The 22,941-nt window shown below is 44.0% G+C and overlaps 3 protein-coding genes across 6 annotated transcripts; 1 reads left to right on the top strand and 2 right to left on the bottom strand.

Moving 5' to 3' along the window:
- Positions 1 to 410: 410 nt before the first annotated feature.
- C1H7orf25 (chromosome 1 C7orf25 homolog) lies at positions 411 to 10,217 on the bottom strand. 4 transcript variants are annotated; one of them, XM_036406350.2, is made up of 2 exons: positions 10,128 to 10,217; positions 411 to 8,075 (listed from the first exon to the last, which is right to left on the bottom strand). In XM_036406350.2, the coding sequence occupies exon 2, from the start codon at positions 8,057 to 8,059 to the stop codon at positions 6,791 to 6,793; it is 1,269 nt and encodes a 422-aa protein (XP_036262243.1). In that variant the 5' UTR covers positions 8,060 to 8,075; positions 10,128 to 10,217; the 3' UTR covers positions 411 to 6,790. The 4 variants fall into 4 exon arrangements, with proteins under 4 accessions (XP_036262243.1, XP_036262242.1, XP_036262240.1 ...); XM_036406349.2 differs by lacking the exon at positions 10,128 to 10,217 and adding an exon at positions 9,716 to 9,847; XM_036406347.2 differs by lacking the exon at positions 10,128 to 10,217 and adding an exon at positions 9,485 to 9,695.
- Positions 10,218 to 12,556: 2,339 nt separating this feature from the next.
- Positions 12,557 to 19,168, bottom strand: PSMA2 (proteasome 20S subunit alpha 2). Its single transcript, XM_036406899.2, has 8 exons — positions 19,088 to 19,168; positions 17,348 to 17,424; positions 16,680 to 16,812; positions 16,179 to 16,301; positions 15,773 to 15,854; positions 14,606 to 14,679; positions 14,109 to 14,166; positions 12,557 to 14,032 (listed from the first exon to the last, which is right to left on the bottom strand). Exons 1-8 carry the CDS (start codon positions 19,126 to 19,128, stop codon positions 13,916 to 13,918), a joined length of 705 nt encoding a protein of 234 aa, XP_036262792.1. The 5' UTR covers positions 19,129 to 19,168; the 3' UTR covers positions 12,557 to 13,915.
- Positions 19,169 to 19,446: 278 nt separating this feature from the next.
- MRPL32 (mitochondrial ribosomal protein L32) lies at positions 19,447 to 21,790 on the top strand. The gene is made up of 3 exons (XM_036379138.1): positions 19,447 to 19,603; positions 20,484 to 20,653; positions 21,170 to 21,790. The coding sequence occupies exons 1-3, from the start codon at positions 19,480 to 19,482 to the stop codon at positions 21,422 to 21,424; spliced, it is 549 nt and encodes a 182-aa protein (XP_036235031.1). The 5' UTR covers positions 19,447 to 19,479; the 3' UTR covers positions 21,425 to 21,790.
- The last annotated feature ends 1,151 nt before the right edge of the window (positions 21,791 to 22,941 follow it).

Raw genomic sequence — 22,941 nt, 5'->3', positions numbered from 1 at the left:
AAAGAACATACACAGAAACATGATTGTACTAAAAACTTAACTTAGTGATTTATTTCTCATGTAATATCCAAGTGCTTCCTACTGCCTGGCATCAATTGCAGCATTCTTGGTTTAATATTCTTATTGTTGGAGCAAAGAGAGCAGGCTGAGTGCTGCATAGAACAGAGATGTTGGCTCTCCTTAAGAGACCATACAGAAATAATCTAAAATGAATTAGAAGTGTTAGAAGAAAAAGGTTCCCTAAAAAAATTTAGGACTCCTTCTTTTCCAAGGAACTTAATGCTTTAAACTTCCACTAAAAAAAATATCCCTTAAAACCCATAGCAGCAAGTGAGACATCTCCATATCCTCTAGTGCCCGGTGAAGTGTAGACATAGCAGCTGTGTGATGTTGGAAGAAAGGAAAAGCAGTCTTGGATTTTCATTTATTCAAACTTATTTCAAATATAATTTTCCATCTTCTAATGGCTCATTTACAAAGTCATAAATAAGGGAAGTTCAACATCTAATCTCCTACTGGTGACATTAAGTAAAAGATATCTAAATTCACCAAACCAGAACAATGGTTTGTATGAGCAGATCACCAATATATTCAAAGGCAATATAAAATAAATATTACAATCAAAACACATTTTGTTTCCAAGCGAGCATTCTTTCATCTTATAAAACAATTTTTAGAGCTTTTCAACAGTACACTTCTGTTTGACTGATAAGCAAAAAAAACACTGTGGGGAAAAAAATAAAAAGAGAACATCCACATTCTGAGTTTTTCATTGCAAGATGCAACAGGGACACAGAAAATAACAATAAAACCCTCAAGCTTCCCAGTGTCACGTAGAAAGGGTTTAATATTCCTAAAAGATTGCCTATATGATTGGCAGAAATTAGTAAAAGAAAGAAAATCGATTCAGTAGCAAATACCGTGTTGGTCAAAAAGGACTGGTAATGAAGAAAATCACCACACGGTGGCTCCAGATACAGAGGCTTTTCAACAGAGTTGCACTTACAGGTCACACAGAAGTGTCCCTGCAAAACAAGTCTGCCAGTGCTGCAGCAGCAGCTGTGAAGGAATACTGCAAACAGACCTCACCCCCTTCTGATCCCAGGAATACAGAGTCATTTGCTTTTTACTGCTTTCTCTGGGTCACCTACCATGTTTAAAAGTGGGCCACTGCCCTCTCACCTGTGGCTTGGAGAAACTTCTTTAGAAGGTACCCAAGAGGATATTCAAGATTGCTGAATGCAATACAGGAGGGAAAATGATGGAAACACACTTCTTAGAGTCACAGCAAGAAGTGGAATGAAGCAGCTGTCTCCCATTTACTCATTCAAAGCCCTTATCAGGGTGAAAAGGCTGTAAGCATATTAACTTAAATGCAAAGGATTGAAAGACCATAATGAATTACCATGCATAAGTGCACTATTACCATGCAACTAGCTTTGACTACATCCTGTAATACTGTAAAACAGATTAATTAGTGAAAAATCACTGGCAAGGAGGAGGCATTGCCAGGAGCATCCGAGGGAGATTTAAACAGCTCCAGGGAGCACAAGGGGCTGTTTGAATGGGCAAAGGTAGAGCACAAAACTTAGGGAGTGAGTGATCAAACTAGAAGAGGAGTAAATATGCCTTCAACTCAGTCATTGGGAAAAGGAATTTGATGACCCAGATGGATCTCAGAGAGCAGGAGATAACTGGAGCTGCCCAATCTGTTCTACAAATAAATTAATGACAAGTTCAACCAAGAAAAGGTGGCAGGTGATAGGAGTGGGTGATTCTGCTTTACGAGGTACAGAGGCACTCATCTGTTGGCCTGACTCACTCTCAAGGGAGGTGGACAGCCTTCCAGGAGCCTGGGTCTGGGACATTACTGAGAAGCTCCCAAGCCTACTCAAACACAGACCATTACCCACTATTAGTGGGTAATATACATGTGGGAGCCAGGGATACACCTGGCACCAGTCTGGGAAGCATTAAGAGGGACTAAGGAGTGCTGGGAGAGATAGTAAAGGGTCCTGGAGTTCAAGTAGTTTTTTCATTAATCCTCCAGGTCAAAGGAGAGGGACTTGAAATATGCAGACAAATCTGGCAGGTCAACAAATGGCTACAGCAATGGTGCCCTAGTCAGAGTTTTGGTTACTCAGACTCATAGGACTCGCTTTGCCAAGCCTGGTTTACTGGGGGATGACAGGATCTACTTGACAAACAAGGAAAAAAGTATCTTTGGTGCCATTACTGGAACTTGTGCTCACCAAGAGGAAGAGCTGGTGGGGAATGCAGTGCTTCAAGGCAGGCTTGGCTGCAGTGACCAGGAGATGGTGTTTATGATCCTGAAGATAGCAAGGAGGGCACGCAGCAAGCTCACTGCCCTGACTTCAGGAGAGCAAACTTTGGCCTCTCCAAGGACCTATTTGGTAGAGTCCCATTGGATAGAGTCCTGGAAGGCAGAGGGGCCCAAGACCACTGGCTGAATTTCAAGGATCACCTCCTCCAAGCTCAGGAGCAAGGTATCTCAACAAGGAGACTGAGCAAAAATGCCAGGAGGCCTCTAGGGATGGATAAGGAGCTGCTGTGCAAACTCAAAGCGAGAAAAGCTTTCAGAAAGACACGAGGACAGAGGGCCTGAAAAGAGCAGGAAAATTGTATGGGAAACTAGGGACAAGGTTAGAGAAGCTAAGGCCCAGTTAGAATTGTGTCTGGCCAGGGAATATTAAGAATAACAGGAAGGGATTCCATAGATACATTGCAATCAAGTGAAAGATCATGCTAAGGTGAGTCCTTTCCAGAAGGAAAAGAGAGACCTGGCTACCCTGGACAAAGAGAAGGCTGGAGTTCTCAACAACTTCTGTGCCTCTGGCAGATGCAGGGACTGGGAGGATGAAGACCCTGACTGTAGGAGAGGATCAGGTTTGAGACCTTCCCAGGTTTGAGAATGTGCACAAGTCCATGGGACCTGATGAGGCTGATCCATGGGTCCTGAGGAGGCTGGCAAAGTTGCTGAGCCACCATCCATCATTTCTGAAAAATCATGGCAGTCAGGTAAAGTCCCTGATTATGAGAAAAAGGGAAATGTAACTCCCATTTTTACAAAGGGGAAAGCAAAAGACCCAGGGAACTACTAATCAGTCAGTTTCAGTTCTGTGCCAGGCAAGGTCACGGAGCAGATTCTACTGGAAACTATGCTAAGGCATCTGGCTAACAAAGAGATGGCTGGTAAATGCCAAAATGGTTTTACAAGGAGAAGATCATGCCTAACAAATTTGGTGACCTTCTATGACAGGGCTACAGCGTTGGTGGACAGGGGCAGAGCAATTGACATTGTCTACCTGGACTAAAATGCAAAGTGTTTCAAACTCCTGCAGGACATCCTTGTCTCCAGATTGGAGAGACAGGGATTTGATGGATGAACCACTCACTGGATAAAGCTGGATTGCCACATAAAAAGAGCTGTGGTCAATGGCTACACATGGAGACCAGTGATGAGTGGTGTCCCTCAGAGATCGGTACTGGGGCTCTTCAACGTTTTTACTGGCAATGTGGACAGGGGGACCAAGTGCACCTTCAGCAGGTTTGCTGACAACACCAAGCTCTGTAGTGCAGTTGACACCATGGAGGGATAATACCACGCAGGGGCCAATGCAAACCTCATGAAGTTCAGCAAAGCAAAGTGCAAGGTCCTACACCTGGGTCACTGCAATCCCAGACACACCAATGGGTTGGGCAGAGAAGTGACTGAGAGCAGCCCTGCTGAGAAAGACTTGGGAGTTACAGGTGATGAAAAACTCCACATGAGCCAGCTGTGTGTGCTCACAGCTCAGAAAGACAATTGAATCCTGGGCTGCATCACAAGGAATGCATCACAAGCAGGTCAAAGGAGGTGATTCTGCCCCTGTACTCTGCTCATATGTGATCCCACCTGGAGTACTGTGCACAGTTGTGGTGTCCCCAACATTAAAATGACATGGAACTGTTGGAGCAAGTCCAGAGGAGGCCACAAAGCTGATAAGAGAACTAGAGCACCTCCCCTACGAACACAGGCTGAGAAAGTTGGAGTTGTTCAGCCTGGAGAAGAGAAGGTTGCATGGAGACCTGATGGCAACCTTCCAGTATCTGAAAGGGACCTACAGGGAAGCTGGAGAGAGACTCTTCATCAAGCTGGAGAGAAACTCTTCATCAGGAACTGCAATGACAGGACAAAGAGTAATGGGTACACATTGAAAGAGGGAAAATTTAGGTTAAATATTAGAAAGGATTTCTTTACTGCAAGTGTGGTGAGAAACTGGAACAGACTGCCAAAGGAGGCTGTGCATGCCCCATCCCTGGCAGTGTTTAAGGCTAGGTTGGCAAATGCCTTGAGCAACCTGGTCTAGTGGGAAGTGTCCCTGCCCATGGCAGGCAAGGTTGGTTCTAGATGATCTTTAAGGTCCATTCCAACCCCTTAACATTTTGTGAATCTATGAAATAGTAAGCTGTCTTTTGGAACCTCAACTTTCACAGCTCTGAGCTGCAGACAAAAAGAACCCCTCCCTCTCATGTTATTTGTTCATAAATTATTAACTAGGAAGTTTCCTGTACCCTTTTTCAGGACACATGATGCAAGACAAACACAGTTTTGAAACACACAGTTCTTTTTCTCTTAGACAGATGGCCTCCCCAAGCCCTATTCCCACACCTACAGCAGAGGAAAGACATCACAAAGGTGTCCAGAGTAAGAGCTCTCATGGAAGAAATGAAAGGTACTTTTCTTCCAGCTGTTTACAACACTTCACAGACATCTCTGGTTGTGTCTGATAAATACATCACACCATAATGGATTACTACCTCTCTAAGCTCCTGCATGGTGAAACTTGCACTGTTAACTACTAAGGCAGACTTGCATTTCTGCAGCACAGCCAACATATTATTGTTTCATTGGGTTGGTCCTCCTCTCCCTTCAGAAGAAGTTTCAAGAAAATCAATGGATACAGTGGGGGATGAATCCTGCCATGAGGTTTCATTACTGTGTTACACTGTAGGAACAAGCTAGATGTTCTGTTAGAACTCACCAAGGAGGAACTGAGAAACTTGCAGGTAGTACATTGGATGCTGAAGCAGCAAAACCCAAAATCCAGTTCCACCCATCTTAAACTTCATTAACTACTTCAGGGACCTACACAAAATGGGGAGCATAGAGAGCAGACTGCCATCCACATTGCTAAGAGCCTCAGGTAAAAACTATGCGGCATGTGACCACTGGTGACCACTCCTAACATTTTACTCTACAGGCATAGTAAGAGCAGTCCAAGAATCCCAGCAACAAGAAGTACACTTCTTCCCCTTGGGAGTTCATTTTACTCAGCTGAACAAGGCACACAGAGTGGTCTTGCTGGCATTCCAGTATCTTTGCACCACTGCTAGCAACCAGAAAGAAGTGGTTTGAGCCTACAGCTAAAAGCAGCACTGCAGATACATTGTACTGTAAGAAGAAATTTAGAGTGGAGTGGCAAGAGAATGTTCTTGGCCTGAACTATTAAGCTGCATAACAATGCAATTGTGTTGAACAACAGCCTATAAAATATTCAGTGAGTAGCTCTATCACTAACCTGATAAAAATGTATAGCTTGGGGCTCAGAGCTTCACTCTTGACACCTCAAGATTTCCACTAGGAAACTGATGAAAATTAATACCAAAGAGCAAGTGCTGTCATTACAGCATTCGGAAAAAAAAAAAAAAAACCAAAAACAAAACATGATAAAGACCCCTACAACTGCAAATCTCTCTGGGCAAAGAAAAAAATTATTTATTCTACACTTGGAATAAAAAGAGCAATTACACCACCAGCAAAAGGGCTTCTCTCTACTACAGAGCAAACTAGGATTTAAGAACATGCCCTGCAAATCTCCTCCATCACTCCAACACTAAAGGACCTCACTGAGGCTTTGTAATTCAGATGCAACAAAGCCAGGTTCAAGATCACCATGAGTCCTCAGCAAAGAGCATGCTAATATCAAAAACTACCTGGGTCTTGGCTGAATTTTGGATTCTGTTATCTGAAGCTTTGAGCTGGGCTTTTCAACCAGCAAGACTTTGCTGGACAAAGGCTAAGGGAAAAGTGAAGTGGATGTGCCTCCTTGGTCTGCTACCACTGGCTGTCCAGTTTAGCCCAAGAGCAACAACATATTAATGCAAATCAACTCCAACTGATTTTTCCAGGAATTTTAAAGCTGTTGCCTAATTCAGCCTAACCCTGGTATACACATAGAGGTTGCTTTCAGTAAGACAAGGAAGGCTTAAGTTGGTTTCTATTCATGGCTACTAGTCACATCTTCACAAAACATCACACTCCCAAAAAGGCATAAGTCTCTGCACAAGGTCCCCCTGAATCAACCAAAACCAAGGTTGGATGGAATAGGGCAAAGAAAGATCTAAGTTCCATGGAAGTCAAGCCCAAAGTTCATCTAAGATGACGAATTTTACCTCTCTGAGGAGGACAAAAATAACAAGGAGACCTCAGTAACTGTGCTTTAACTGAACTGTTTAATGGGGACGGATACAATTAATGCACTGTAAGCCAGTTAAAAATTTTCATTGACTTGTTATTACTTTAGTGAATAAATTAATGGTCAGCTGGACAAAAGATAACCTCAAGGAAGGAGTAAAGATATTACAAATCCCTTGAGGAGCTCTTCCACTGCTAGTTGCTGTCACCATTGATACACACCCAAAACTGTATTGCTATGACTCTTCTGTTTCTCTAAATGCCTCCACTGCAGTAGCTGCAGTATTTTCCACTGCTAACTCATTTAATGAGTTACACTCCATTATCAGATGGGCAGCGCCTTGGTAGAGGTGTGGCAAAAGATTCTTTGCTTTCTGTCAATGCTCGTGGCTGATGGACAAAAACACTGAACCTGACACCTTGGTTTGCTGCTGCCCTTACAAACCCACTATTTGCAGTCATGGTGATAGCTTTCAAAGTGTCTCCTGTCCCAAAAATGGCTAAAGAGCGGCTGTTGATTTTTGAACTAGCCACAAGTCCTAAGGCACGGTCCGAGGGCTGATCTGGCACCACGTTAATTCTTTTAACAAGCAATGCAGCTCGTTCTTTCTCTCCAGGTCCTCCCAGCGTTTCCAAGATGGACTGGAAATCTCTGACAGCAGATTCACAGGCAAAGAGCTCTTTTCCTTCCATGAACTCCTTCAGCTGAGGCAGGACTCTCTCCCTTCTTTCTTGGGCTGCTTGCTCTGTCAGCACTTTTTCCTTGAAGACAAAGTAGCAGCCACCATAGCTCAGCGCAGAGACGTAGGTTATTAAGGTAGTGATGTCCAAATTAACTCTATTGCAGATGTTTACTTTGATCTGGGTAGGGAAAGCAATGCTGGCCACTAAATTCTCCCGGTCTACTCTGGTCACCTGCAGGAGTTCAGGGTCTTCTTCATCTGATTCACTGGTGTCAAGGTGCTCGTTTTCTGCAGATGGTTCTACCAGTGAGTTCACAGCAACAACATCTCCTCTCACAGATATTCCCATCTCCTTGAGCTTCTCTGCCATAGGACTGGACACGCTGTTGTAGAATGCAAAGATGATGTGGGGATTGCTGTACTCCACTGGCTGCTGACGGCTTGCTTGCAGGAAGTCCTCTGCCTGCTCAATGACACTTTTGTCACCATACTGGCCCCTTCCCAGCCAGATGTTATGCAGGGCCTCAGCTTTACGACCAATGGCCTTCACCCACGTGTGACCTCCGTTCGCAACGACATCTACCACCAGTGTCTGTTTGTCTCCAAACCTGTCCTCATAAGCAAAGACGTGGAGGACACTGACAACATCCTCCAGGTTCTCTGCCGACTGAATAATGGCTTGGAGGTGGGTAAGGTTTGTACTCTGCAGATGGGATTCTTTAATGGCCACTTTCCCTGCCTCCACCTTGTGTAAGAAATTTAGCTCTGCCTTCAGTTTGCTACATAGCTTTGCCCCACCTTCTATTCTCCTTTTCTGGGACTTGGAAAGGGCTTCCGCTCTCTTAATCAAGTCTTTGGCAACAGCAATTCTTTCACAAAGCAGTGACTGCACAGACATGTTGGAAACATTATTCCTGTCAAGTGAGAACAAAGGAGAAGATTGAGAATAAAAACAGTCAAAAGAGTTCTTTCTAACAGTATACACTGCAGCCTTGCAGTAGATTTAAGTGCAACAGCTATTGTAAAGCACAAGGAACTGGAACCTCAACACAAAGTCCCAGTGATGAGTTCAGTGATGAGTTCAATTCCTTTCCTTCACCTTCAGCAATCTAACCTACAGCCTCAGAAGACCCCAGTTCTCAGCAAGGTAGCACTCAAGTCTACACACATACCTTGCAAGCTTGTGGTTTCCCCTCATCTGCCATGTAAGAGACCTTCACTCAGCCAGTCACTTATAGGGATGTTAACTCTCACAGCTCATTTGCAAAAGCTGCCATCCAGAGCAAAATCAGAAATACAGTTAATGCCATAAGCAAATCTTGTCTCTCCCTTTCATCACATTTCCCATTAAAATTAAAAGCTACCCACCATGCTTACACATTCCCAGCTTTCTACCTGCACTGTTCAACTCAGTGCATGAACCCCTCAGAGGGTGGTGAAGCACTGGGACAGGGTGCCCAGAGAAGTTGTGAATGCCTCATCCCTGAAGTGGTAAAGGTCACAGTCAGGTTGGAGGGGGCTTGGAGCAACCTGGTCCAGTAAAAGGCACCACAGTAAAAGGTGTCCCAGCACACAGCAGGGGGGGTTGCAACTAGATGATCTTTGATGTCCCTTCCAACCCAAACCATCATATGTTTCTATGACACAGCCTCATGACAGACTATGATTCATAATTCTACTATCAGGAGAATCTCTATGCTAAAATTGCTATGTTTTCTAATTCTACTAAGAGATTTGCTGGCTTGCATCTGATAAATCTATTTGTTTTTCACATCTGTATTACTTTAGCAGGCCCTCCTTAAGGAAAGTACGACTGGAATTCTTTTACTGAAGATGTGCTGTCTTTGAAAATGTAGGATTCATACTACACCAAACAATAGCATATTTAAGACATTAACCACTATGAATAGTGAAATTAATAAATTCTGACTCCTGACTACAAGTATAAACACTGTAATTGTTCCTATAATTCTTACCTAACCTGCATGTTGAAGTAAACTGGCATTTAAGGACAAGATAAATAAAACTCCAAGTGAAAAGGAGCAACAAGACACGGCCAGGTCCTACAACAGGCTCTGCCAGGCCTGCCTTCAAACAGTGGCCTGCCTTCAAACAGGGCTTCCCTGGCCCTGTGTCCAAGTGGAAATATGGCCAGCATTAACTGCTACTGGCCTGGTCCCCATCCAGCATCAGCAACATGTCCACCTGCTTCTTCATAGCCAAGATTCCTGATGCCTTCCAAGATGACTGACTAACGCTCTTCACAGTCCCAGGAAGCCAGAAAAATCAGCCTTTCCCCCTCGAAGTCTTTGCACAAGCTTACCTTTGAATGTAATGCAATGAGTAAAACCTCACGATTAGTAACTGGTCACCTCTCCCCACAGCAGCTACAACTCCTACACACACACACACACACGTTTCGACACAGAGCATACATAAATCAAGGGTTGCAGTGACACTAAAACTACAGAAGGAACTACTTTTTCAGCACAACTACTGGGCGGTAGCGCCACTATCAACCACAAGGTCACACACCGCCCCTTGCCTTCCTTGCCTTCGCCCCAGGGCCCGATCTCCCCTGGGCGGGGATCGGGGCACCGGCCGCCCCTCCCGCCCGCGGCCCGGCCCGGCCCGGCCCTCTCCTCCTCTCCCTCCGCTCCGCCATCACGTGTTCACCGCGCCGGGGAGGCCGCGCCGCCATCTCGGGTGAGGGCACGGCGCCCTTAGCGCTCGCCCCAGCCCGGCTCGGCCCCCAGGCCGCCCCCAGCCTCGCCCTCCGCCCACACGCCGGCCCCGGCGGAGCGGGCGGGTGCGGGGCTCGGCCTTTGTCCCTCCTGTTCTCCCCGTCCCCCCGTCACTGCTGGGACGCGATGTGCTCGGGCCCGCCTCGCCTCTCCGGGGGCTCCAGGCCCCGCTCCGTCCCCCGGGGCCGCCGCTTTTCGCCAGCCCCCGCAGCCCGTACTCACAGCCCGGCGGCCACAGCCCTCGGCCCGAGCTGGCGTGGCGTGGCGTGGCGCGGCCCAGCCCAGCACCTCCCCCGGGGCCGCCGGGCGGGGACAGCCGCACCACCCGCCTCGCTCCGACGGCCTCAGCCCGCCCGGCCTGGCTCTGCTCCCCGGCGTGCCCGCGGCTTATCGCGAAAACCCTTCAAGGGCGAAATGCATTACATCAGGTCAGACGCAATCTCAGAATATTCTTGGTTGGAAGGAACGCACAAGGATCGTTGCGTCCAACTCCTGGTCCTGCCCTGGACAGCCCCAAAAGTCACACCGTGTGCCTGAGAGTAAAGTCTAAAAACCTGGGGAGTCTGTTCCACTGCCCAACCACCTTCTGTGTGAAGAACTTTTTTCTAAGATCCAACCTAAATCTCCCACGACACAGCTCTAAGCCAGTCCGTCGACCCTGTCCCCTGGTCACTGCAGAGAAGAGATCAGTGTCTCCTCTTCCCTCCATGAAAAAGTTAAAATTGCAATGAGGTCTTCCCTCAGTGTCCTCCTGGCTGAACAGACCAAGTGACCACAGCTGCTCCTCATACAGCTTCCCCTCAAGGCCCTTCACCATCTGTGTTCCCCCTCTTTAGATGCTCTGTAGTAGCTTTGTATCTTTCTTATAGTGTGATACCCGGAACAGCATACAATATTCAATGTGAGGCTGCAATAGCACAAGTTAGCCTTGGACTTTCAAGTTCACTGGAGAAGCAACACCCCTGGCTCCATGCATGTTGGGTATGTGCACGTTGGGTCCGTTACATTTGGACAACAAAAATGACGTGTACTAAACCATTCCATGAATATGTGAGAAGTGTCCCCAGCATTGCCCCAAGTTGCTGCCTGCCTCCATGCAGCAGACATAGCTTTGGTCCCACTCCTTTCCATGCAGCAATACTCCCTTTACAGCATGGGAGAGAGTTGGCTTCTGAGTGCTGGTTCTTGCAGGGAGAGATGATCTCTACTTGTCTGAATGATTTCACAAGACCTGGAAAGCAATAGTAAGCCAAAGCAAGTTGTAAGGGGCTTACTGCACCTGTATGTCCTTTACTGTGGGTGATGGCACACTGGAACAGGCTGCCTGGAGAAGTGGTGGAGTCTGCCTCACTGGAGCTATTCAGGAACCATCTAGACATAATCCTGTGCCCTCTGCTCTAAGATGATCCTGCTTGAGCAGGGAGGTTGGACCAGATGTCATTCTAACGTCTAACTTCATTAAATGAAGTACTGTTCTCTGATCCTGATCCCACTCGCTAAATAAAGCCCAATTCTCATAGATATCACACTATCCTGAGGACCTTGGAGCAGATCCTCTTCCAGGATAAGCAAGTCAACATTACATACTGCAAGTGACAAGTGTCTCCTTTTCTTCTTTCAGATGACTGCATTAGTAGGAACAAGTTAAACAACAAAGTTATAATTCATAGTAAGCTGAAGTAATCAAATCTGTAATTTGTCATTTCTCACAAAGGAACAATGTTTGTCTGTCTTATTGCACCTTGTCCCCTTTATGCAGTTTTTACAAAATATTAAAAAAAAGCTAATCTCATGTAACTGAAGGGTGCACTTCTTCAAAATTACCACAATCACCATATAATTTGGCAGTCCAATGCACTAGTATTGCTCACTCCTGAAATTATTTAAGAAATACATCTTCAAGTTAAAAATACTATTTCCTTTGATTTTAAATAGAAAAATATGTTACTTAGTTCTCTGCAGTTTAAAGATTTCCCTTTAAATAGTAGATAAAATTTAGCTACTATTCTAGACATGCAGTTAAAAAAAGAACCCCAGACTTAAAACCACACCACTTTCCCCATCAGAGCAGCATAGTATCAAGGTCTATCTGACTACCACTAAGGAAATTATCTAAATAAAGCCTAAATTCAAAATAGTATGCATATTCTTTCCAAATTACACTAAGTGCCATTAACACTGATTCACTACAGGGTTTAAGTACTACCAGGGAGCTTTGGGACTCAGTTAATGGTGTAAAAACAGTCACCAGCTTGGCTTATCCAAGTGAAAACCATTGGCAGTAAACCAGAGACCTACTCATATCCTTTAACACAAAACAAGGAATAGTTTACCATGGTTTGAAACTTGCTTTAGTTTCAGCTACCTTTCATAGGATGGTGTTCTTTGCTCATCAACTGTTTCTATTAGCAGAGACAACTAAACCACTGCAGTCAATTTCTGAAGTACCTACACACATTTTTGCATGTAGAAAATCTTGAATATTTATACAGCATTAAAAAACTAAGTGTGCATAAATATTCTACATCAAAGATGCAGCAATATAAAGCTTTCAGTTTCAGATCTGAGTTGTTTTATTTTCTCTAGAATAAGAATCAGAGTACGGCCTGGTTTTCAGAGTAGAATACTCAAAAAGTGATCTGGCAGAAATCTTAATGAACCATTTGGACAGAGCTTTTATTTCTGACATTAGGAAATAAAAATTCATTTCTGGCATGCTTCAGAAATTCTTATTCACCTGATGATAACAAAAACCATCAGAAGACAGACACGGGAAAGCACAGGTCAATCAGCTTATACACTATTTTCTACTCATATTCTGTATTTTCTTCATTAGTTATGGCTGGCTGACATGGGACCTGCCAGGCTGCTCCCCTACATCCTTAGCCTTACGTACAAGCAGACTGATTGAGCTGTTGCTCTGAGTTCATTATCAACATTTTAACAATCAGATTGTTTTAAAAATACAGAATCTGAAAACAGTCACTTAAATAGCTGCATACCAGATTATTTCTGTTGGAAAAAAACCCTGTGTATTTATCCCATTTCTTTTGCAGTAAATGTAGGCTTTTATGACTTGAATGACTCTACACATATAACAAATGTATTGATATAGTCACACAATATCTGTAAAAGTTATGTTGCACAAATTAAATGCTCCTTTCATTACATCTTTAGAATTATCTTGCAAGTTGGAAAACACTTTAGCACAATTCAAGGGATAAAGTAATTACACTACATACTCTCATTCTGTTTTGTAAATCCCACTGATTTTTATTGATAGTGATAAATGCATTTAGTTTTCAGTAAGAGTTACTGTTTCTACTTTTCCTAACAATATTTCAAGACTGTAAAGGTGCAATTTCAAGGGCCAAGAAAATAACTCAAGTAAAACAAGTTCTTAGGACACAAAGACCAGGATGTTCAAAAGCAGAGTGGCTCAATCAGATCACAGTACACACCTGAAATGGAAGCCTTTCCTGCCCCTTTGTGAAAGTACATGATCTTGTGCATCCCATAAAACTATTTCTGGAGGTTAATTAACATTTAAACAATAATCCTAAGTGAAAAAATGATCCTATCACTCAACATTTAAATTTTTTAAAAGAAGGCTGAACATAAGTTCAGCATGGCTGTATATGAAAAACTGTTTCCTCAGCAATAAGGATACTGAAATCTAAGTTTTATGTAGATAAACAGGCTAGGATTGAAAAGACACACAGACACCTTCCCCCAAAACAATGGCCTCTGTTTTTATTCTTTAGCCTTTTTCAAGCTGTCACTATAACTTTACATTTTGTACAGTATTTTGTGTATCAAGGGAAAGAATTATCTTTAACAAGATTCCATGTATTACAATATCAAGGACCGTTGTATTTGCATCCATGATGTTTAAAAAATCTCTCAGACAAACCATGTAGAAATAAGTATGCAAAAACTGCAAAGAAAAACATTTAAGTAGCCAAAATTAAAAAGACCTTTGTGTGAACCACAGTCTAGCTCGATTTCTACTAGGCTATTGCAGCCAAGTAGTCCTTAACCTCAGTTGGAGTGAGCCTCCTAAAACCAGCTTCATTACAGATGCCAACTTCAATGTTGTCTTCTGTCATTTGCCCTTCAAAGCTCTCCTATTAAAACAAATACAGTTCAGTGAATCATGTCAGTGAAGACATAAGAAACTTCTTTCTTAAATGCTTTGCTAACCTTTAGTGTTAAGATAGCTGTATGAATGGCATCCTCAAGCTCCAAATCTTCATTGTATCTGTAAACAGACATTCATTTATTTCAGCATAGGACAAAAACCTTTACAAATTTTAATAATCCCGGAGTCTCTAAAATCCCCAGAACTACTAAAATCTGTTTCTCATACAAGTATTATTTATAAACATAGTGGCATTAATAGTCAAAGTTATAATTAAAAAAAAAAAGCCTACTTTTCCTACTGTATAAAAAATTGTTGCAAATATGCTGAATATAATGTCTACTGCACTCAAGTAACTCTACATAAACACAAAAGTTGGAGTTTAAATAAATCAAACTTCCTGTGCACTTATAAACAAGTACACTGAGAGCATCACATCTTAAGTATTTAAAAACTTTGTTCTTACAATTTAAAAAGTGTACATTTTTTAAATCTGGCTATTTTATAAGGAACCTGAACAAAACACAGTATCCTTTCAGAGAAGTATCAAATACATTACCTTTTCTCAAGAAATGTTTTCCCATTGACGTAATTTTTTCCCATTGCTGTTGCTTTCCAGGCAAAATAAGCTCCCTGTAAAAGCAATAATCTATTGATTGAATTGTTTTGTGTAACTTAGTGAAAGACTGTGTATTCAGTTACTTGGTAAAAAAGTAAAGCAGCAATTAGTAAGATACTGAGTGGTCTGAGACTACAGGAGACAATTTTGGATCATACTGAGACTAATTTTATATGGGAACATATGCTGTGAAACTGTACGAGAGGTGTATTGCACCCCACCTATTTTCATTCTCTCGCTACTTTGAAAGATGCATTTAGTAAGTCATTAATATAGTTTAGATTTGGGATTCCTTAACCAGAAATAGTCCATTTGCCTTTGAGAAAGTGTACACTCAAACCCTACTGAGGCTCATCCCACATATTCTTCTTTTTGAAGATAAAGTAATGTAAGTGACTTGTTGCAAATCAGCCATCTGATTTATGTTCACTACAACGAACATATTTAGTCATTGCTTCTATTCTCTCCTCTGGCATGAAGACCAGCAGCAGTTCTATGCCTCCATCAGACTGCCTTAAACGAGACATCTGCATTTTGCTTTTTACACTGAAGCATCAGGTAATTCAAACCACCAGAAGCTGCAGTGATCACTACAATGACCTCATTTTTTTCATCTGAAGCACTGCACCTCATACCTGCATCTAAGGGTAGTTTTTCTGAAGTGCACTGCAAACCCAGCAAATAAACTCAATTATATTAACCACTGTCATTAAATACCACAGCATGTGCATTAAATCTCACAATGCTACAGGTTTTGGCCTAACTTCCATCCAGTTTGGAGAAGTACAAACAGTCAATTTATTTTTTCCTAGTAGCTGTTACAGAACACCATTTTTGCTGGCACTATCAACTAGGTGGGAAGGTATGAAAAGAGATGACCTCCCTCAGAAACAGCTGCCATCCCTCAAAGCAGTACAGGAACATGTAGGCACAGAATGATGCAGGCTTGCTCCAAGCACCTACTGAAATGACCCATTTTGACTTCTGAAGTTATCTTTCATTCTATCTCTCTATTATTATTCTCGTCACAGAAAGCATTTCATGAGCACATGCAAAGTTTCACATGTTTTATCAGAGCAGCAGAACTTACAAGTGTAAGATACTTACAGATGGATCCGACTGAAATAAATACGGCCGCCCTTCATTCCAGCCACATATTAGCAGCGATACACCAAAGGGACGAACACCACTACAGGCAAACAAAACAGAATGAATTATCCAGGGAAAGTCAAAGGTGACCAATTATTTTGGATGTGTTTATCATCTCCCCAGACCAGGGCTATAATAAGGATGAGTTGACCAACAGAACAAAATCAAAAGTGTCCTGCCTTGGCTGACATGTTTTTGTGCAAGATATGGAGACCCATTCTCACCCACTGTCAATGAGTGCTCCTCCCGTTGGCACACTTTATGCACACATCCTCCACTGAAAAACTGCCTTTTCCACAAAACCCTACTCATTACATTTCAACACCACAATCTTTCCAAGCAGCTCTGCAATCCCAGCACGTACCCAGACTGCGTGTACTCCTGCATCACAGAGGCAATTCTCTGTACTAGCTGAGCTGTTGGAATGGGCTCATGATAAACCAAGTAATATTGCTGGGCCAGCTTCCGAGCTCTGTGCACAAGTACTCTGAAAACAGAGACAAAAGTACTATGTCAAAAAATTCCAACTAGAACTGAAAACTCATAATAATGAATACCTATTCAGGAGTTGTACATCTAGCATAACATCAATGTAAGAACACAAGACTGTGCTGAGTTATTTTATCAACCATGTAATTGCTGAAATATTTTAAGTAAGGTTGAATTACACTGTTTTTATTCTTTGGATACAAGGTTATTTGACAAGTTAAGGGATATATTAACAAAAACTTCAAGTGAATGTCATTTACAGTGCAATATAATATTATGACATACACTTAGAAAGAAACAGCTAATTGCTACCTGTTACTTAAACTTCTTGTATGAATATGCATCTAAATGCTGATCAAACAGAATGTTTTAATACCTGTAATCTGGACCCATACCACTGTACACTAAACCTATATGTTTGGTAATTGGTTCTACTTTGTGGACGCTCCTTTCATCATAAAGAATGGATTTCTGCTTTTTCTCAGTTGCCAACACCACTCCATTTGCAGCTGGAAAAGAGCAAAAAATATTTAAAGATTAAACTAAAATTAGTAGTCAAAACACACAATGAGCTTATTAAACTGTAAAAAATTTCTTCCTCTCTTTTTAAAAGCCATTCAAGCTTACAATCAGGTTAAAGAGAGATACTTTGATGAATACACCCAACATATTGTTTCTTTTTTTAAATAACCATACAGCTCCCATAATCCCATTCTAAAGATTCCGTATAACATGAATAACTGAGCAATCTAACTAGCTTTTTTTATGTGTGTCATTTCTACATATAAGGACTGGAACACTCAAAAAAACCCAAAATCAAACATCTACCAGCTGAATGTCTCCAAAACCACCCAAAAAAGACCCCCAGGAACTACAAAACTAATTAAAACATGTGAAAATCCACTGAAAGAGTAACAAAATATATAACAGAAAGAAAGATAAAGAAGTATCCAATATAAAAGATCCAGTACATGATCCAAACTGGTTTAGTTCTCCCAAAAAAATAGACAAAATCCCAATTCCATCAGTATTTTCAGGACCTACCTTTAATCCCAACTGATGGAGCTCCTGCAGCTACTGCAGCCAAAGCATATTCAATCTGAACAAGCTTTCCAGAAGGACTAGAAAGGAAGATGCAAAATAAAGTTTTTCACTCAGTGGGGAAAAATCTGCAGGGTGTGTCATGACTTTCTATTGAAATTACATTGTATGTGTGATTTCCAAAAGCTTTCAAGGCACTGATGTTCACTGCTGAAAGGAACCAGCAAAACACAGTTATGCTTTTTGACCGACAAACACACAAGGTCAATGGCACAAGACAGCAACAGCTCCCATTCCATCCCCAGGTATTCCTGCATTTTGTTTTAATGATCCACACTATTCTGGTAATGGATGCAGAATCATCATCCGAATGGAGCTGCAGGTGTCAAGCAAAATGAGTTACAAAGTAACTTATTCAGAAGCAGAGGGGTAGAGGGGTCCATTCTCCATCCCCAGTACAAAGGACACCAGAGGCAGCACTCATTGGACAAGGGATTTTGCAAGTGGATCTGTTCTCTAGGCTGTATTTCAGACACTGCTGCTTTAATAGTTGCAGAAGTAAAATGGGATATTATGTAACTCAGTGCTTAGATGAAGAAAACAAGGCAAGCAATAATCAATCAGTGCAATCACAGAAGAAAGAGGGTGTAAGGGTGACAAAGTAGTAATTCTGGCTTTTCCACTACAAACTGTAACAAATCAGAACAATCATTCCAAGCACATAGTGCTTCTGTAAAATACAAAAAGTTTGTGACTCCCTTAGGAAATAATTTCTGAAAGCTAATAAAGAATTCAATCTACTTGAGCAGATGAAACATCTTAGGCTGCTCCCATCCATTAAGAACATTCTTTTCATCATTTTAGGTTAGAAACTGCTTCATTTGCTCCACTGCAACAAGCCTTTAGCAATCCCTTTTGGAATTACACAGCATGACTCTGATGAGATTAAGGGGACACTTCCTCACGAGCAGCATAAAGGCTCTTGTGATCAGTTTTTCTTTTTCTATATGCAACATAGGTCTGAATAACTTAATAGCTTAAAAAATTGAATGGAAGATAATTTTTTTACTCTGAATTAATCTTCAGTCTAGGTATTAGAGTAACACCCCAACAGACACCACTCCATAGCATATTCACTCTGTGCATGCCATCATTCCACGTTCAGGCTGTGCACAAAACCAAGAGCAAGGAGAGCAGCCACTGCCAAGCGTAGCAGGAAGGAACACAAACTATTTTAAAACTCATCTGCTTCACTCATTCGTACATCTGAAGCAAGCTCTCAGGACACCACAGCTCAGCTGTCGTGGTGTCGTGGTTTGCTAAGCCGAGTACTCGCTGTAAGGCACCGCCAGTGTCCGGACAGACCCTAACGTGGTCCTACAGCAGCTCTGTCTCACAGCAACGAGGAGACACAAGCGGCGCCAGCACGGGGGCCCGAGGTCAGCGACAGACACCAGATGGACCCAGGACCCTCCCCGCCGCCCGTGAGGAAGCTCCTGGGCAGCTGCGTACTCCCCTCGGGCGCCTGACCCCGCCGCTCTCCCCATGCCCGGCACTCCTGTCCGGGTGGAGCCCCCACTGCCCCCCAGCGCTCGCAGGCCCGATGACTCTGCAAAGCGCCCCCTCGGTCCTGCCTCGCCGTCGCCGGCAGGCCGCTGCGCTCAGGCTGCGCGCCGTTCTCCCGCTGGCCCGGCAGCCCGCCCGCCTCTGCCCACGAGCCCACAGCCGTCCCTGCCCCGGCACCTGAAGGTGGTGAGGGAGAAGCTGTAGCCGCGCTCCGCCATTTTGGCACCAGCCCCTGCGCTCCCCGCGCCGGCTCCTCGGCGCAGGCGCGGACGCCGCTCCCGCTCCCAGCGCGAAGGCACAGCGAGCGCGCTGATTGGCGGGGTGGTGGCCTGTGCCTGAGCGTGCTGGGATGCGGTTGGCGGCGAGGCGCGCCGTGAGGCATACTGGGAGTTTGAGTCCTCCATCCGCCCTACACCGCCCCGCCCTCCCGGTAAGCGAGAGCAGTGCTGGGACTTGGAGTCCTGGTCCTGTCTCCTGCACTGTCGGGACAGGCTAAGGGCACTCGGTTTCCCAGAAGGCTCAGGAACAGGGTCGCCTCCCCCGAGGGCTCGGCGGTGCCGTGTGGGGTTATGGCGGTGCTGGTCCTGGTCCGCTCTCCGCTGCCGCGGCTTCGCGCTCTGCTGCAACGCTGCTGGGGGCGGCTGGAGCGTGGCCTCTGGCCGGGTATCTTCGGGGGCCAGAGCCCGCCCTGGGGTAGGTTCCGGGCTCTTCTCCGCCTAGCTGAAGGAACTGGACGCGTTCTTGTGTCACCTGCTTTGGGAAGGATTTGGAATAGATTATCTCAGAGGTCCCTTCCAGCGCCATCGATTCTGTGATTTTGTGAGAGGGCGATGTCGGGGCTTAGGGACTCGTTTTACCTCTGAAGGGCGGGAGGGCGCTGGGGTCAGTGAGGGAGCGGGGCGGGGGCGCCGCTCTTGCCTTGCTTCGGGGGTGACGGCAGCATCCGTGTCGTGTTTCCTCGACCGCACGTAAATGGGGCTTGCCTGTGAGGAATTTCTTTCTCACAGAATCACAGATAATGCTGAGCGGGAAGGGGCACACAAGGATCATCAAGTCCAACTCAGCCCTGCACAGGGCAGTCCCAAGAGTCATACCATGGGCCCAAGAGCGTTTTCCAAACGTTTCCTGAACTCTGTCAGGCTTGGAGCTGTGACCACTTCCCTGGGGAAGATGCTCTAGTGCCCAAACACCCTCTAGGGGAAGAACTTTTCCCCAGTGTCTGACCTAAACCTCCTTTGACTCAGCTTCATGCCATGCTCTTGAATCCTGTCACCACAGGGAAGAGATCAGTGCCTGCCCCTCTCCTTCCCCTCATGAGGAGGTTGTAGAATGTGATAAGGTTTCCCCTCAATCTCCTCCAGGCTGAAAGGTGAAATAATCTCAGCTGCTTCTTGTATGGCTTCCCCTCCAGGCCCTTTGCCATCCTCATGGCCCTCCTTTGAATGCTCTGTAAGAGCTTTATATTCTTCTGATATTATGGTGCCCAAAACTGCACACAGTATTCAAGGGGGGAGGCCACACCAGTACAGAGCAGAGTGGGACAATCACACCCCTCTTTTCCTTTCTCCTGCAGGACCAGCACTCGCTGTGCAAGGTCCGGCCCTTGTTCCACAAGGGATCAGTGACGCTGGGGCGCCCAGCCTGCCGGAGAGCATGGTGTGGATGGCGGCGCCCAAGCAGAGGCGCACCATCGAGGTGAACCGCTGCAGGCGGAGGAACCCCAGCAAGCTCATAGAAATAAAGGTGAGCAGCAAAGCCCTTGTTTTGGAGAATCATTGCAGAGGAAAGGACTGACTGTGAAAGCTCTCTGGAGTTTTTTTGTAAATCAATAAGCATAAAAGATACTGTAATGTTTAAAGTCCTTTGTAAATCCTTTGTAATTCATTATATGTGACAGTATGAGGTTAAATAAACAGTGACACTTGAGGTGCAAGGCAACAAAAAGTGAATTTTGGCTGAACAGATAATGTAAATGGGAAAGGCCTACCTTTTCTGTGCATCTAATTGAGTCTATAGCTGTTTAGTCTTCCAAACATAATTAGGCATAATGACTTAAATACTGAATTTAGAGGCTATTCTTAGTTGTAAGCATTTGACATAGCAACACATTACAGAAAAGTTATGTAGAGGAATACATTTTGAAATGGTAGGTGAATTTCTCTAATTTAACATTTTTATTTGTATATTTTTATTTTGCCCTGTTTCTTTTTTTGCTGCTGTTCAAATTACAAAATTTCCTGGTTTTGACTGTCATTGTAGAGGAACATAGATGTTTGTCCTGAATGTGGAAACTTGAAGCAGAAACACGTCCTTTGTGGCTATTGTTATGCAAAGGTCAAAGAAGAAACTCGACTGATACGGATGGAAATATACAAGAAAGAAGGAGGGCCGTTTAATGCTCCAACTGTAGAGACTGTTGTCCTTTACGAAGGAGAAAAACCCACAGAAAAAGATGAAGGCAAGCGGATCATTGAAAGAGCCAGGAAGCGTCCATCTTGGTTTGTTCAAGACTGATGCTGTAGAATTAATGGTAGCAAAAGCAGTTGCTGCAGGAAGAGAATTCATGATTTTTCAGAATTTTTTTCTTGTTCACTCAGTGTGAACAGCACTCCTCTGAACTTTTGGGAAGCCTGCTTGAATTTTTGTTGTGCCATGTGATTTTCCAGTCAGGCATTGTTTCTCCACTATGCAGTGGGAAATGCTTCTCAGTGATGATACATCACAGCAGAGAACAGAGAGAAATCAGGATCTGCCTTGGGTTTGGATATCTGTGTACTGTCCCCTGAACAATTTGTATGCTAATGTCCTATGCTGGTTTTGTAAATAATATCTTCTAAATTCACAGATGTTCAATAAAGTTTGTTAAGTGTCCCAGGGAAATTTGCTTTCTGGTTTTGGCTACTGCTCTTTTGGAGGGGGAAGAATGTTTAAAAGTGATATTATTGATCAGAAACAAAAGATATTTGGAAGGAACTATGCAGTTATTTGGTTATTTCCTTTGTGTGGATCTCTCCACAATGTTGCTGTTTGAGATAATTTGTGATAGTCCTAGGTTTGGGCAAAATAGTGGTTGCCACATAGTATTTGCATTTTTTTCTGCACTGGATGAAGGTTGAATATTCCTTGCTGTTGTCAGTATACAAGATAATTCTATCTTAAAGGGATGTGGAAAGCCTGTTTTCCCCTCCCGTCAGCGTACACTTGAGTAAAAAACCAAACTGAAACGTAATTACTGTAAATGTGACAGGGGTCAAAGCTGTTTCTTTGCAGTTGTGCAGTATTCTGGGTGGTCAGTGTGTGCTTGGAAAACCACGAGCCGGCACAGTGCCTTCGGCTGGAGTCCTGGGCAGAGAGGGGGCAGCTCTACCTCCACTCTTCACTGGTGCCTTCAGGGGTGCAGCTACAGCACCTGCCTGGATTTTCACTTTGGTTTTAGCCACACAGCAGCACCACTGCTTTAGGGGTTTAAGTCTATTTTCAGTTTTTGTTGGGGATTTCAGTATACATGCTGTACTCTTTGGTATTGTGGCTTAGCGACCCTAGTAGCTATTTGGCTGCCAAAAAATGCAAACCTGCTCCAACCCTCTCACAGAATCACTAGATGGGAAGAGACCTTCAAGATCATAGAGTCCAACCCATGCCCTAACATCACCCCAACTAAACCATGTGCCACATCCAATCTTGTTTTAAACACATCCAGGGATGGTGACTCCACACCTCCCTGGGCAGGCCATTCCAGTACTTTATCACTCTTCCCATAAAAAATTTTTTCCTAATATCCAACCTATATTTCCCTTGGCACAGCTTAAAGACTGTGTCCTCTCGTTCTGTCAGCTGCTGCCTGGAGAGATAGACCTGACTACAACCACCTTTCACATAATTGTAGAGAGTTATAAGGTCACCCCTGAGTCTCCTTTTCTCCAGGCTAACCAACTCCAGCTCCCTCAGTCATTCCTCACAGGGATTGTGTTCCAAGCCCATCTCCAGCCTCGCTGCCCTCTGGACGCGCTCAAGCATCTCAATGTCCTTCC

The sequence above is a fragment of the Molothrus ater genome, chromosome 1 (assembly GCF_012460135.2).
Source record: "Molothrus ater isolate BHLD 08-10-18 breed brown headed cowbird chromosome 1, BPBGC_Mater_1.1, whole genome shotgun sequence".
NCBI lineage: Eukaryota > Metazoa > Chordata > Aves > Passeriformes > Icteridae > Molothrus > Molothrus ater.
The sequence above is the reverse complement of the archived record's forward strand: the minus strand, read 5'-3'. Positions and strand labels throughout refer to the sequence as shown.

Bases quoted from the DNA above. Each gene is read 5' to 3' on its own strand.
- PSMA2 (XM_036406899.2), bottom strand. From the start codon at position 19,128: ATGGCGGAGCGCGGCTACAGCTTCTCCCTCACCACCTTCAG. The intron at 16,302-16,679 runs GTATTAAAACAT...CTCTGTTTTCAG, and splicing joins GGTATGGGTCCAGATTACAG to AGTACTTGTGCACAGAGCTC. The intron at 14,680-15,772 runs GTAAGTATCTTA...TTGCTTTTACAG, and splicing joins TATTTCAGTCGGATCCATCT to GGAGCTTATTTTGCCTGGAA.
- MRPL32 (XM_036379138.1), top strand. From the start codon at position 19,480: ATGGCGGTGCTGGTCCTGGTCCGCTCTCCGCTGCCGCGGCTTCGCGCT. The intron at 19,604-20,483 runs GTAGGTTCCGGG...TTTCTCCTGCAG, and splicing joins GGGCCAGAGCCCGCCCTGGG to GACCAGCACTCGCTGTGCAA. The intron at 20,654-21,169 runs GTGAGCAGCAAA...CTGTCATTGTAG, and splicing joins GCAAGCTCATAGAAATAAAG to AGGAACATAGATGTTTGTCC.
- C1H7orf25 (XM_036406347.2), bottom strand. From the start codon at position 9,594: ATGCTCTGTGTCGAAACGTGTGTGTGTGTGTGTGTAGGAGTTGTAGCT. The intron at 8,076-9,484 runs GTAAGCTTGTGC...CTCACTTGACAG, and splicing joins TCATTGCATTACATTCAAAG to GAATAATGTTTCCAACATGT.